This window comes from Mytilus californianus, unplaced genomic scaffold, assembly GCF_021869535.1.
Source record: "Mytilus californianus isolate M0D057914Y unplaced genomic scaffold, xbMytCali1.0.p SCAF_9, whole genome shotgun sequence".
Classification (NCBI taxonomy): Eukaryota; Metazoa; Mollusca; class Bivalvia; order Mytilida; family Mytilidae; genus Mytilus; species Mytilus californianus.
The window spans coordinates 11,939,887-11,954,795 of NW_026262745.1; the positions used below are offsets into that span (position 1 = coordinate 11,939,887).

The window sequence follows — 14,909 nt, forward strand, 5'->3', positions numbered from 1 at the left end:
CTTATCCTTGCACACAAATGTCCTGACTGTACTTCGCTGGACAGTGCAAAAATCTGTTCTTTTTTATCTCATCATTTTTGCCCCTTACTTGCGATTAAAATCAATATTGTGGTTACTGACATTTTATCAAAATATTACATTTGTTTTCCAGTTTATATTTGATATTGGTATACTAAAATAAAGATTGCAGTCCCATCATGCAACATTTTCCATTAACAATTTTGGCTATTCTGTTTATTTCTGATTGGTTTATGGTCTCGAACACTTAATACCTCCTTTAATCAGATTATATGTATACTATTGTTTCAAATCTTTTGGTCTCGATCGTCCATTATGCACAGGGGTTCAGAAAATCTTAATTGATAACGATATCTGCCCTTCACAACAGAAACACTGTTATTTCCAAATGTTAACATTGGTTAAGGAGCTGGTATCGTCACTGAATCAGATGTTCCTAGTCCAATTACATCTTGTTTTAATCGGAAACTCTCCAACTGCCCATACAAAAAGGTATTATGTATTTTTGAAAATAATTTCTTTTCCAGGTATAATCAAGGACAGACGAGATGAAGTGACGTTTACAGGGTTTTACTACGGTGTACAAATGTTAAAACAAGTACAGTCACAGGCATTCGAGCTGCATACTCCTGTTGAATATGTCGACAAGTCGGACAGTTATAAACTGGCTCAAGCAAGTAAGCTCCTTATAGTAAAACATGAAATAACAAAGTCGCGAGCACTTTTTGACCCAAGTTTCAAAATTATGTTCCGTATTTTACATACTTGTGCAAGTAAATGGTCATCCTGTTGGTATTTGCACTGTGCAGGTTGTTTTTGATCTATCTGAACCATGCTTTTCGTTTGCAGTTTTTCTTTCTTGTTTGCACGTTTATTTCCAAAAGGAGTAGAGAGTTGGTGGTTAATAAAATTGGTTGCAATGTCCTATATGTTTGGTAATTCATGTTATCCTTTTATGTATTATGATAAACACTGTTAAAAACTAATGTGTGGCAACTTAACAACTGTTTTGTTGTTTCTAGATTCTTGAAGTGTATTTGTTTTTCTCACACTGAAATAGTAAGTATCCTTGTCGGTCATACTCAGTATTTCCACATGAGGGGTCTTACAGTTTGGGCCTTTGTATATACAATCTGCTTCAAGTGGATAGATCTTTAAGCAGAGATAAGGAAAATTTTTTAAGTGATTTTATAGGTTAATTGAACAAATGTGCGCCACAGCTACATGTATGCTTACCGAAAAAGAAAAAAAAACAAAAGAAAAAAGGACTTACATCTCAGGTTAAACATTTTCTGAAAGTATTTCATCTAAATCTTCCGTTGTAGGATAAATCCTAAGATTTATCCTACAACGGAAAATTTAGATTAATCCTACAACGGAAGATTTAGATGAAATGCTTTCAGAAAATGCGAACATAATAAAATCCACAATGACACAATAAGTGAGATTCATCAGATGTTTTGCAATGGCTAACCTTTTGCCATTTGATATTTCCTTAACTGCTATTGCGGACATCAGGTTAACTCCAGTAGAAATGGATCACATTGATTTTTTTATATTCCCTAATGTATTAATGCATAAATGATCGTCGAAAATGTGTTTCTTTATACGTTATTCTTACGTTTCTATAAAGTATCGAAGCTTCTTCACAAATCTATGTATTTTATTTACAATGAGTAAAAGAATAAGCAATGATGCAAAAGACAATTTTGAGTTGGACAGGTGGTGTGGGCTCTTGCCAATCTTAAAGACTGAAGACGGCTTTTACAGTAAGGACTGTCCAAGCCGGTTTCCAGACTGAGTCTAGTTGACATTTACATCACATGTACAGTTCAAATTATTCATGATCATTTTATGAATTAAATCGGCATTATCGTTCAAATTCATGACAACCTAATTGACTCAAATTCTTAAATCCGATTTATAACATACTAAAACATTTATCAGATTTACAAAACTTCCATACATAGGAATAAAAAACCAATGCACGGAATCCTTATGAAGTATCAAACTTTCGTCCGTATTTTATGACTAGACTCCATCTAATCAACCATCGAAATGAACTCCGAAGATTCCTGATGGCCATGTTATTCCGATATAAATCTAGATATAAATAGACAGGCATTTGTATTTTTTCTTTCACAAATTGAGAATCAGGATCAAACGTTATAATCCCCCCCCCCCTTTTCAAAGAACTGGCTGTTCCCCTATAGTACATAGGAATATTTTGTCATGTAATAGAGTAAATGGTATTTATTTTAGCCTAATAAACGGAGGAAAAAGGATTGTTTCTGACTAAACTTTTATAATGTTCAAGATAGAAAATTGTACAGTAAAACCCCAATTGGCAACAACACTCGAATTAAATGTTTTAGTTTTCTGTACTTTGCATTTTAATCAGGGTAAATAATGACCTGACACAGGAGATTATTTTATGCCTTGAAGCACATTTCATTGAAACTTGGTACATGTATCTTCCAGGTTGTTTCTTCAAAATAATGACCTGTAGTTCTGAAGGGAAATAACTCCATATAGTTCAAAATAATGATAAAATTGAGAATGGAAATGGGGAATGTGTCAAAGAGACAACAACCCGACCATAGAGCAGACAACAGCCGAATGCCACCAATGGGTCTTCAATGCAGCGAAAAACTCCTGCACCCGGAGGCATCCTTCAGTTGGCCCCTAAAGAAATATGTATACTAGTTCAGTGATAATGGACGTCATACTAAACTCCAAATTATACACAAGAAACAAAAATTATAAATGATACAAGACTAACAAAGGCCAGAGGCTCCTGACTTGGGACAGGCGCAAAAATGCGGCGGGGTTAAACATGTTTTTTGAGATATCAACCCTCCCCCTATACCTCTAGCCAATGTAGAAAAAACAAACGTACAACAGTACGCACAGTAAAACTCAGTTTAAGAAAAGTCCGAGTCCGATGTCAGAATAGGAAACAAAAGAAAATAAACAAAATCACAATAATACATAAATAACAACAGACTACTAGCAGTTACTGACATGCCAGCTCCAGACCTCAATTAAACTGATTGAAAGATTATGTCTTTATCATATGAATATCAGGCACAATCCCTCCTGTTAGGGGTTTAGTATTATACCATCATAAAATATATGAGAAGAACATAACCCGTGTCATGCCAACAACTGGTTTTAGAATAAATATGTTTAATTCAGATGCAAAGACCCTATAAGTGAATCAATATTAAAGCCAAAATATGCAATCTTTCATGACCTGACAACAGTATCGTGACTATATCCCTTCTTAATAAGTCTGTTTAAAGGTTTTGTTAGCTTTTGAGGTGAACCTGTCGTTCTGAAAGAAAATACCTCCATATAGGTATATAATTGTACTGATTAATCCAAACTCAAATAGATTTGTATGTTATGTGTTACTATGTATAGGCACTTATATATTCCCTCTTAAGAATTCTTGTGTGGGTTAAAAAAAACAACGGAAAGTCGTGCATTATTCCTATACTATTCTGATAATACTTGCACTGATCTATTAAAAAGGACTTAAAACAAAATACATACTAACAAACGAACAAACCAACAAAATCACGCATAAACATTATATAAAAGTAAAACTTGTTTTTAAATACCGAAGGAGTAGATCGTGCAACTTTTTGTTCCTGCCTTCAGATGTATAATCAATTCATTTGTAATAACTCAAAACAAAGAAATAAAACGACATTTAAATCTCTTAAAAAATTAATCGAATACGTTTTGTTCTTCACGCATATAACAGAAAAACCATTTAAGTCAATTATCGCATAGAGCATCAAGAATTTAGATTATATTATTTGTACGATTGGAATCTCCAAAGGTTTCAAAACGTGCGATTAAACAAATTACAATCCTCTCACTTTACTATTTTTCAATTACAGTTTTTTTTTAAATGACTTCTCCGAGAATAACGGATAAGCTGTATTTCTTTAAACATTTTTTACTATTAAGGCACCAGCCACGTCTTTGGATGACATTCAGTGATAATTACTCTATGTTTGTGTCACTGAGTTATTCTGTCCGTCGGTTAATCAACTCTGTCCTTGTGTACTGTGTTATTTTGTCCGTCGGTTAATAGGGCAAAAGGCATGTTCGTTCGAAAACATCCAGGGATAATCACTCTGCCCTTTTGTTCTGTGTTATTCTGTTCGTCGGTTAATAGGGCAACAGCCACGGTCGTCAGACAACATATATTGATAATCGCTCTGTCCCTACGTTTCTGTGTTATTCTGCCCGTCAGCATATTTTTATGCAAGACCTTAACTCAATATAAAAGTAGGAACATGTGGAATGATTGCCAATGAGACAACTCTCCACCAGGGACCAAATGACATATCCTTTACCAACTATAGGTTACCGTACGATCTTCAACAATGAGCAAAACCAATATCGCATATCAGGCCATAATTCAAAGGTCCCGAAATGACAAATGTAAAACAATTCAAATGAGAAAAGTAACAGTCTGATTTATGTTAAAAAACAATCAACGAAAAACAAATCTGACACATGTATACAGCAACAAACGACAACCACTGAATTACTGGCTTCTGACTTGGGACAGGTACATTCATAATTTGACGGGTTTAAACATGTTTGCAAGAGCCCAACCGTCTCCATAATCTGGGACGTTGATGTAACAGTGCAGCGTAAGTACAAACTTGAAAAATCAGTTGAAAAGGCTTAACTCATCAAATCGATACAACGCACCTGCAGAAACAGCTAGTTCAATATAAAAATAAGGAGATGTGGTATGATTGCCAATGAGACAACTATCCACCAAAGTTCAAATAAAGTGGAAGTTTGCTTTCCCTAGTGTATCTTATATGGATTGTTATCGTTTATTTGTTTATTTCACTCCAGTCGTTCGGGTGTTATTAGATATGATACTAATAAAAGGGGGGATCTTAATGTTTGATATTTTTCAAAGAGTAAATTCGTTTTATATTTAAAACTCAAACAAAAATAATGTGTATGTAGATATAAGAATATGTGGTACGAGTGCCAATGAGACAACTCTCCATCCAAGTCACAATTTGTAAAAGTAAACCATTATAGGTTAAAGTACGGCCTTCAACACGGAGCCTTGGCTCATACCGAACAGCAAGCTATAAAGGGCTCCAAAAATTACTAGCATAAAACTATTCAAAAAGGAAAACCAACGGTCTGATCTATATAAAAAACGAGAAACAAGAAACACTTATGAACCACATCAACAAACGAAAACCACTGAACATCAGGTTCCTGACTTAGGAAAAGTGCAAACAAATGCAGTGGGTTTAAACGTTTTAACAGGCGCCAACCTTCACCCTACCTGAAACAATATTGTAAAATCACAACATAGAAAGACACACTATAAAACATTAATTGAAATGGCTTAACTCAATCAAAAGACATATTAACAAAAACAAGTGAACATACACTGAACGAATAAATTTGATCTATGAAACAATGTAAATACAAAATTAAAAAAACAAGGGGTTAGATGTAAAACAATATCAAAAATACAACCATAACCATGGACAAAATGCCGCCAAATAAAATAACGTACACAGGTAAATAAAAATAATTTTGTTGTAAGGTATAATACATGGAGTACGGAAATAGTTTTTACAAAATAAATAATTTTGTTGTATGTGTTCTCATGTTGAATATGCATGTAATATTTGCCAATAAACAGTAAGGAAACACATTTCGGCTCAATATTTTCATCGGAGTGGCTATTTGTCCGGCTAGCCGGACGAATAGTGCCAGGGCTATTTGTCCGGCCATTGCAATGCGCATGTGCGTACGGAATCGTGTGTAATATTATCTTCAGTAGCATCAGGTGGTGCGTGTAATCCGATCACTGATTTTCAATTTTAAGATCATGGCTGAAAACGGCGATATCAATATTTGTGATAAATTTTCCAGTTTTCAGAATTTGACAATGGAATACGATAGACTGAACTTCAAAGAATGCTATAATCTTATAAAAGGGACTAAAAAATAATTGAAATCACAAGGAAAATGGGAAATAAAAGGTACTTGATTGGGGAACTATAGTTTTACCAAATTATTCGACTTACTACAGCTGTATAAATTGTTGAAAAGATTTTCAAAGCAAGTGTAGTTGAGAGAGACCGAAAATGAATATTGCAAGTATTTTCATATTTGTATTTTCAGTAAATTCTAACGTTTTATTGCCATAATCAGGTAAAACTAGATAAACTAGACGGAAACCTATATGTCATTTGTTATTAGTTATTGCACTTGACACGTACAATTTAACATAGTTAGTTTAATCGGAAGAAGGACATAGAAACAAGGATATTTCATTACAGTACATCAATAATTAATAACCATTGTGTAAACAGACAATAACTATTGCACTATCATTAGATATTATGCAACGAAGAAATTTTTACGCTGTTTATTACCCCGAAGTTTAATATACTGACCATCACGAAAAACGCAAAATTTCCACAAGATGGTAAGACTTTATGGACAATATAAATGAAACAAACAGAACGAAAACTTAAGATTCAAATGCTTCTCATTCATTATCCAATATTACTAATTTAATGGAAACTCATATAGCTTGACTTTGTACATTCGTTTGTTTATGCATTATATGAGGGTCTGGATGGGGTCCTTCATTTCTGTATTCTTTAATTTTCTAGGCCATTTTTCTTTATTCTTTATACTTTTTTCCCTTTATTCTCTATTTTCTATTCTTTTTATTATAGCACCTCATTGTTCTCTATTCTTTAATTTTTGCCCATTATTCTATATTCGTTATATTATAGCACCTCATTATTCTCTATTCTTTATTTTTAGGTCCATTTTTCTCAATTCTGTAAATACCCTCCTATATTTCAATCCTTTTCTTCCCGTTTTAGAAATATAACAATATTGTCATTCACATAAGCAGCTTTTTAATTGTTTAATTCTGAAATACTTTTGCAAAATTCGGTATGTAAAATATTTCAAAATGTTTAATTCCAACAGAAGGTTAACATATTTGTTAATGGCGACCAGTCTGACGAAACAAGTAATTTGGTATAAATAAAATAACACTGTTAAAGAGTAATCAGATCAAACTAAGAATATAGATGGACGAGAAAAAGGTAATGCAAATAGTTTATTTGCCAATTCCGGTATTGACCGTGTAATAGAGATCCATTTTGTGAGTTGTTTCCCTTAGGAGGGACATTAATTTACATTGTCAACGAAGAACTAGAAGAGAGCAATTTATCTGTGCGTAAAGTGAGTAATCTATAAGCTTTTTAAATGTTATATTACATTCATAAACACAGTTGGATAAAACGCCTATATATCACGTTCACTGACTTAATATCATGCTTTACATGGACAGCAGCCCATTTTGTCCGGTATAGAACCGTTCTACAATTGGCAACTAAATATTTGTTGCTACACGTACTCATGATCCTACATCCTGTCGATACTGTTTACTACTATTTTGGCATTGCACAAGGTCATGCGTTTCTCAGACTGTTTATGACGTCTTTACACTAAATCCGTTGGAAGTGTACTGATGGATACTTAAGTCTAGGAGAACATGACTAATTTATTAGTTGTAATTGGCTTTGAACTAACTTTCAATAGCTGCGAGTACTCTTATATCAGTGCTTTGTGTCTATTGGTTTTATGTTTATTTGGTTATTTTTTGTGCTTCGTACAGATCAATAGAGTTAGCCGTTTGCAACTGATTTTTGATTATTACAGTTTGTTCTTATACTTTTCGTGCTGTAACACCACTGTCTCTTGTTTAGGGGTTTTATGCGCTCTCAAATATGTTCAAACCTGTCACGTCACATTCTGTATGTGGCTGTCCTAAGTTAGGAGCCTGTTATTAAGTGGTTGTCGTTGGTTCATGTGTGTCATTCTTTGTTTTTCGTAAAAAGTTTTGTTATGAAATAGGGCGGTAGTTTAGATTGTTTCACATTTTTCATGTCGGGTTTTTTTAAAACTGACTATACGGTATGGATTCTAAAAAGTCAGAACATGCAAAAAAATATTTGTTTACTTTTGCAAAAGATTATGTACTTTTAAAAATGCTTGATAAAATTTACATAAAAAATATAACGGTAGATGTACTAGTTGATCATTTTCACCTTTAATTATACCAACAACTTAATAACTTGGGAACATAATATCCCCCCCCCCCCCCTCCCAAAAAAAAAAAATCTTTTCGTTTGAAAATTGTCAAATTGAATCATGTGGTGGGGTTCAATATTAATTCTTATAAATATTTTTAAATGTGTTGATTATGCAACTATTTGAAAGTATTACATAGAAATTCCGGATCACCCGAGATCATCCCTTGTTTTTCCGGGGTCCGTGTAGTTCAGTCTTTAGAGTTTTATGTTATGTTTGTATACTTTGTTTAACTTTTGGTCGTTATTCGTTTTTGCCATAATTTTATCGGTTTATTTTCGAATTATCGGCGAGTTTTGTTTTTCTCTATTGCCTCTCCCTTACAGAACTGAAATGTTTGCTGCAGATCTGCAGCAGACTTGCTGCAGGTTTGCTGTAAACAAAAAGCTTGCAGGAACCCTTTGAATAATGTTTGCAGATGTTTGCAGCTAGCTGCAAACCTCGTGCAAACATTGCAGCTTTTCGCTGCAAGTTGGCGGCAAGTTTGCAGAAACAATTATGTTTGCAGTAAGATTGCATGAAAAACTAAATATAGGGGATATAAGGGATGTTCGCAGCTAGATTGCAGAAATCTTTGACAATTCTACATGTTTGCAAGAGCATTGCAAGAATTACATAAAATGACTGAGCATGCCTATTGGTAACTTCCTGGAAGATAAAGATTTGAAATTTGAAAATGTTGATGGTGTTTGAGTCATGTTATATATTAGTGTTCAGGGAGGCATTTTAGTTTGGAAATTAAAAGTTTAGTTTTCCCAGACAGTTTTGTAAGTACAAATTCTTCATAGAAGTGTAAACTTACGAAATTCGTCCCCTCCACAAATACCAGTCCTGCATGAAGGTTTGAAAAGCATTTTCAAACATGTAACCATGCAATATACAGTACTCTCTAATATGTTTGGAGATTGTAACTTATTAAATATTATGTTGTAATAAGTCAAGTTGAATTTTGTGACAATATTAATTTAACTAGCTGTATATATGCACAAAATAAATTTCAAATAAACCTTTTTTTTTGTATTTTAGATATTCATGCATGCAATTCATTTGAGCACGTACTTGAACAAAAAAAAAAATTTAAATCAATTTTTAAATGGTATTAACTTATGCTATGATAATTTTGCAAGTGATAAAGTATTTGAATTATTGTATGTATGTATATATGTAACATAACTTTTTCAGAATTTGCTGTGTAATATAGATAATGTGATGTGTACACATCATGACATTGGTTATAATAAGTTTGCAGCAAACACGCAGGAGAAAGATTAATTTGAATATAAATATTTGCCGCAGGTCTGCAGCAAACACGCAGGAGAAAGATTAGTTTGCATAAAAATGTTTGCAGCAGGTCTGCAGCAAACACTCATTTGCATGGTAAATTGTTTGCAGCAGACCTGCAGCGTATTTGCAGTAAACATGCCGCAAATACAGACTCTGTGTTCGCTGCAAGTCTGAAGCAAGTTCGCTGCAGAGTTGCAGCAAATATTTGCACGGGGCTGATTTTTTCAGTAAGGGAGCTTTTTTAGCAATGCAAAATATTGTAGTCCAAGTAAAAGGTGTTATTATTATTATCATTATTTTAGAATCAAAATTAATAAAGATGCTTCTTTCCTATCGGTATTAACATTCTTCTTATATTTGTATATCTTTATTGTCCCAACTTTATTATTGAGCTAAACAAAAACAAATACCAATTAACTTTTAATTACAAAGTTTTTGATGTTGAATAATTTCCTTTATGTCAAAACATTTATAGCTGATTGTCATTTTGATGTTTTAACTCAGATTAAATTTGAAATGAATTTACATTTAAATCGTAAAAGAATACAACTATAATGAATTTTGAGCATTTATGAAATTGCTTTAATGAGAGAAAAAATAGGTCGATACCAAAAATGATTAAGTTACACATTCAAAATAAATATCATATTATATAACATAAAAATAAAGATGACATAACAATTTAATCAAAGTCAATTGGATTGAAAGTGAAATTATATGGAACGAAAATCTAAAATTGCAATTATCAGAAAGAAAATTGCACTTCATGCAGTTAAATGCATTTGATAGCTGCTTCCGTTCTGTACGTCAAACTAGAACTGAAAACAATACTACGTCAATGTGGGATTTCAATTCTTACAGCTTTCTACATCATCAGAAAATATCTTCTCTTGAAGTTACATTTTGACAATAGAGATTTGTTGTAGTTTATTTGATTAGGGGTTGTTATAATGGATAATAGGCGCCATTTGTACGCATAGATGTGATAAGTTGTGTTTGTAGTCGCAAGTTAATTCGACAGTCCCCAAGGCAATACAGTGTCATTCTCTTAAGTCTGAAATGAATAAAACATCAGTTCTAGACATTAAAGGAGCAAATTAAGACCAGGCTTATATCATACGGTTATTAAAGAACATTTCTCTGCGATTAGGTTCCTAATGATGCTCGTTTATCTTGATAATTCGTTATTAGACAAGTGGCCGTACTGGTATTGACAAAAAATTCCTTCGAGCCTAAGTGTGTATAGATTTTAAATCTAATATCGCTTTTATTTGCTTGTGGCTTATAAATCATTATCAACTATAGTAATCGTACGTATACCCTTGTTCGGTAAACATTTTTATTAATGAAGAATCTTTGTCGACTCAATGATCTATCGTATCAGAGTTCCGTAAACACTGATCAAATACAGTCTCTGTGGTCTCGTGGTAGCATGGTCGCGTGCTTGCATCCATTACGGAAGGTCATGGGTTCGATCTACGGTCGGATCAAACCAAAGATTTATAAAATTGGTATTTGCTGCTTTCCGCTAAGCACGTGACATTAAGAAGTAAGAGCAAAGACTAGTTGATTCGGAGTCAGAATAATGTGTCCGAGTAGGGTGTCATCATCATCATCATCATCATCATCATCATCATCATCATCATCATCATCATCATCATCATCATCATCATCATCATCATCATCATCATCATCATCATCATCATCATCATCATCATCATCATCATCATCATCATCATCATCATCATCATCATCATCATCATCATCATCATCATCATCATCATCATCATCATCATCATCATCATCATCATCATCATCATCAATTTGTTGACTCGTTTATCTGTTATAGTCGGTCTTCAGTAGACATTGCATATAGCACTGAGGAAGCTTTTTGGCTCCATGATCTGTCCAAAGACCAACTGTTAAGTATTTGTAGAAAGCGAAACTGAATATAATTATGGTATAGATGCTCCCTTTAGTCATTTAATCGCAACCGTATATTGTCCAATCAGATTGTGCTCCAAATTACGCGTGTTCATTATGCGCTGAAGCAACTCAAAGCCCTCGGACGTTTCCTAAATCTGCATTCAGTAAAATAAATTAGATTTCTCCGTATTAAATTAATAAAACGTTTTTAACCAATGCGTCATCCTTCAATGTTTGACTTATTCTTTTTTATTTTTTTTCTGAACATATTAATGTATGATAACAGTATATAAATAACACATAGCTGAGAGGGTGATAGAGCAGATTTTTACCCCGAGAAAACATTATAAACTGAGGCGAAGCCAAGGTTGACAATGTCTTTTCGAGGGATAACAATCTGCTCTATCACCCTCTCAGATATGTGTTATTTAATTTATTATACTGAATTTTCTGTTATTCTGTCTATTAAATTTCAAATTCAAAGAAATAAACTACATTGTATGTCGTCTTGACATGAAGTATAATAATATACATATTAACTTAAATTATATTAAAGAAATCTGCACAGGTTTATATACTGATAAATTTTAATAACAGGATTTGCGGAAATGCAAATTGTGAATTGAACCCAGAAAACAGCAGAAGATTCTTCTCTGCTTTACGAGATAATTCATTTATATGATTATACTATCTTTCAAAACGCCTTTTACTGCTGATACTTTGATACAGCCCTTTTTAATGTTTTACAGACATGCTGTTTATCAATCTTTTGCTGTGAGGTTATGTGTAATTATTAGCGATGCTATTTCAGTCAATGAGGAAGTAACTTCTGGCAGCTTCATAATTGGCGACATGTTGTAATGAGATCATTATGATTGTATTTTAACTACAATGAACATGATTTAGGGAAGAAGAAAACATCGTGATTTTGCCATCTGATATACTTTTAAATTTTGTGATCGATGGTGTTTCTTGTTGCAGAAGGCGCACAATCAGGAATAAATTGTCAGGAATATTGTCATTTTATTTGATATTTTTTTTTGCTTTGAAGGCAATATAATTGGTAGAACATTGACAAATATGAACAAAATCCCAATCTATAGTTTCCGGAATAACTGTCTATATTTAGAAGATCGCTGTCTTATAAAAATAACCAATAAAAAAATGAATGAAAATGTGAAGCACTTATGCTGTACCTTTTTTGCTTTGTTTTGTTTTTTATGCACTTTTACTATTTTACTATCAAAATATAACCAAAAAGGGGCGACGCTACACTTTGTGAATAGTTACATTAAAAAGATTGATCCCCATGAAACAACAGAAACGTAACGTTATTTATGATTTCTTGTACTCAGCTAAACATAATGCGGGTGTTACCTCATGGATTACATTTTCATTGAAATTACGTAACCAACTTTAGATTAAAAAAGCCAGTTTATATTGTCATAAAGTTTGTATTCAATCTAATCTTGTATTCCCAAGAAAGCTTTTCGCTGACGTAGCAGTATTCTAAAAATATTCTAAAGTACAGTTTAATTTCAATATCAAAAATAGCATTCATAAAATCTGATATTGGTTGTCATCAGCACTTATTATATAAGAGCTCAATACTTTTATGAACTTTATATTTACAAGCGTACTATCTTTAAAATAACGAATTAAGTGGTTATCATTAGATGTCAAATCTCTGCCTTAGAATTTACCGTTTTTAAAGTGCCAATCTGCCATAGAATCAGACAGTGGTGAAAACATGACAAACAAAAACCCGCTCAGCTTTACATTAATTTAAGTTCAGAATGTATAATGGTGCATGAATACAACATTTGTTTCCTTTTCCTGTTCTGGTAATTCAAGATATAATTTGGTTGCAATGCACTGGAAATTCACAATTAAGGGGTGATAACTCCGTAATTTGCTATCATTCTAACCAAAATTTATCTAGAAATTCTAGATCTTTCTCGAACTACCAGACACGGAGAAACTAATACCTACCTTTTCTAACTCAGGTTTGGATACCTTCAAAATAGGGTGCTTAGGTCGGTGGGGTTTTTTCGGACATGTTTTGATTTTTTTCTAAATTGCCTGATTCTAACAAAGACTGGCATTTAATACCATACGATATAAATTGACGTTCTGGTCGTACAAATCAAATTGTGCAACATCGAAGTGAAACAGCAATTGGTATTCTGTGTATAATGGTTTTCGATATGATTTGTTCCGGTTGCTTATTTGGAATTCTCGCTTATTATATTCAGTTATCAGACCATATAGCCAAAAATGTTTTATTTTTGTATGTACGTATATAATTATTTTATAGGAATAAGGATTTCATTACGTATCAAGTAGTGTTGTGTCCTTCTCATTTAAAAGAAGCTTATGAATTTAGAATAATAATCTTATCATGAAGAAAAAATTCAAACGAAAAGCGCCTGTTTTGCTCTTTTTCGTCTCAAAGTTAAAAAGTGAGATATTAAACACGGAGCAATAACAAAATTCCCACCTCACTGCACGTTCAATTGCATTTTTAGATTAATTACACCTTATGTAAGAATCCTTGGTTTTGATTGGTTGATAGCCAGTGTATTTTTCACCAATTTACTGTTATCAAATGAATATCGTTCATTTTTTAACGCCGCCGGGGTATATGCAAAAAGGATATGCCTTTTTTACCCTCTCTGCCATGGTATTTGCCAAAAAATACTCTATCCGACTGGACGCTTGTAACGTCACGATCATCTATGTGTTTTTGAACGTTAACATTCGGTGTAATTAAACAGATATAGCATGTTCTTGAGGGGTATTTGCGAAAAATACCAGTCTTGAGAATGAATTTCCCTCGCATTACGGCTCGCGAAATTTAACATTCTCTCGACTGGTAGTTTTCGCAAATACCTCTCCTTAACATGATATATCTGTTCATAATTACACCTTATATAAGAAAGCCAGATTTTGATTGGTTGATAGCCAGTGTATTTTTCGCATGTTCTAATATGTTTTCCTCATTTCAAACGAAAAATACCAGTCTTGGGACCGAATTTCACTCGCCTAGCGGCTCGGGAAATTTTACAGTCCCTTGACTGTTATTTGTCGCAAATACCCCTCCATGACATGATATATCTGTTCAATAGTCCTTAGCATGCACAGGTTTAATACATGTACTCGAAAATGATAAATCCTAACAAAATCACATTGTTAAAACATTCGTCAATAGTTAATGACTGTAGCCATTGTACTTTACTGTAAAATCAGATCTCTGCATATTGTTATTGCGTTTATTGAACAATGAACAAACATGTGAAATCAATTATTACGATTTTGTGAAATGCTGCATTCAAATATTATTATCAAAATTCAAAGTGAGACATTTTTTACTTTGACGAAATCTATCCTTATATTTGCAATAATAAGATCGCAAAAAATTCTGAATTTACATTAGTCATTTGGAAACATTTTAACTTATGAACATTTGGATAATTCCCTTTTACTCCAGTGGG

General features: G+C 33.0%; 1 protein-coding gene across 1 annotated transcript in view; it reads left to right on the plus strand.

Moving 5' to 3' along the window:
• LOC127715506 (glutamate receptor 3-like) overlaps window positions 1–14,909 on the plus strand; it is a 56,686-nt gene that overhangs the window by 1,720 nt on the left and 40,057 nt on the right. The window contains exon 2 of the mRNA XM_052221564.1: window positions 546–695. Within this exon, the coding sequence (XP_052077524.1) occupies window positions 546–695 (150 nt within the window). The remainder of the gene's footprint in view (window positions 1–545; window positions 696–14,909) is intronic.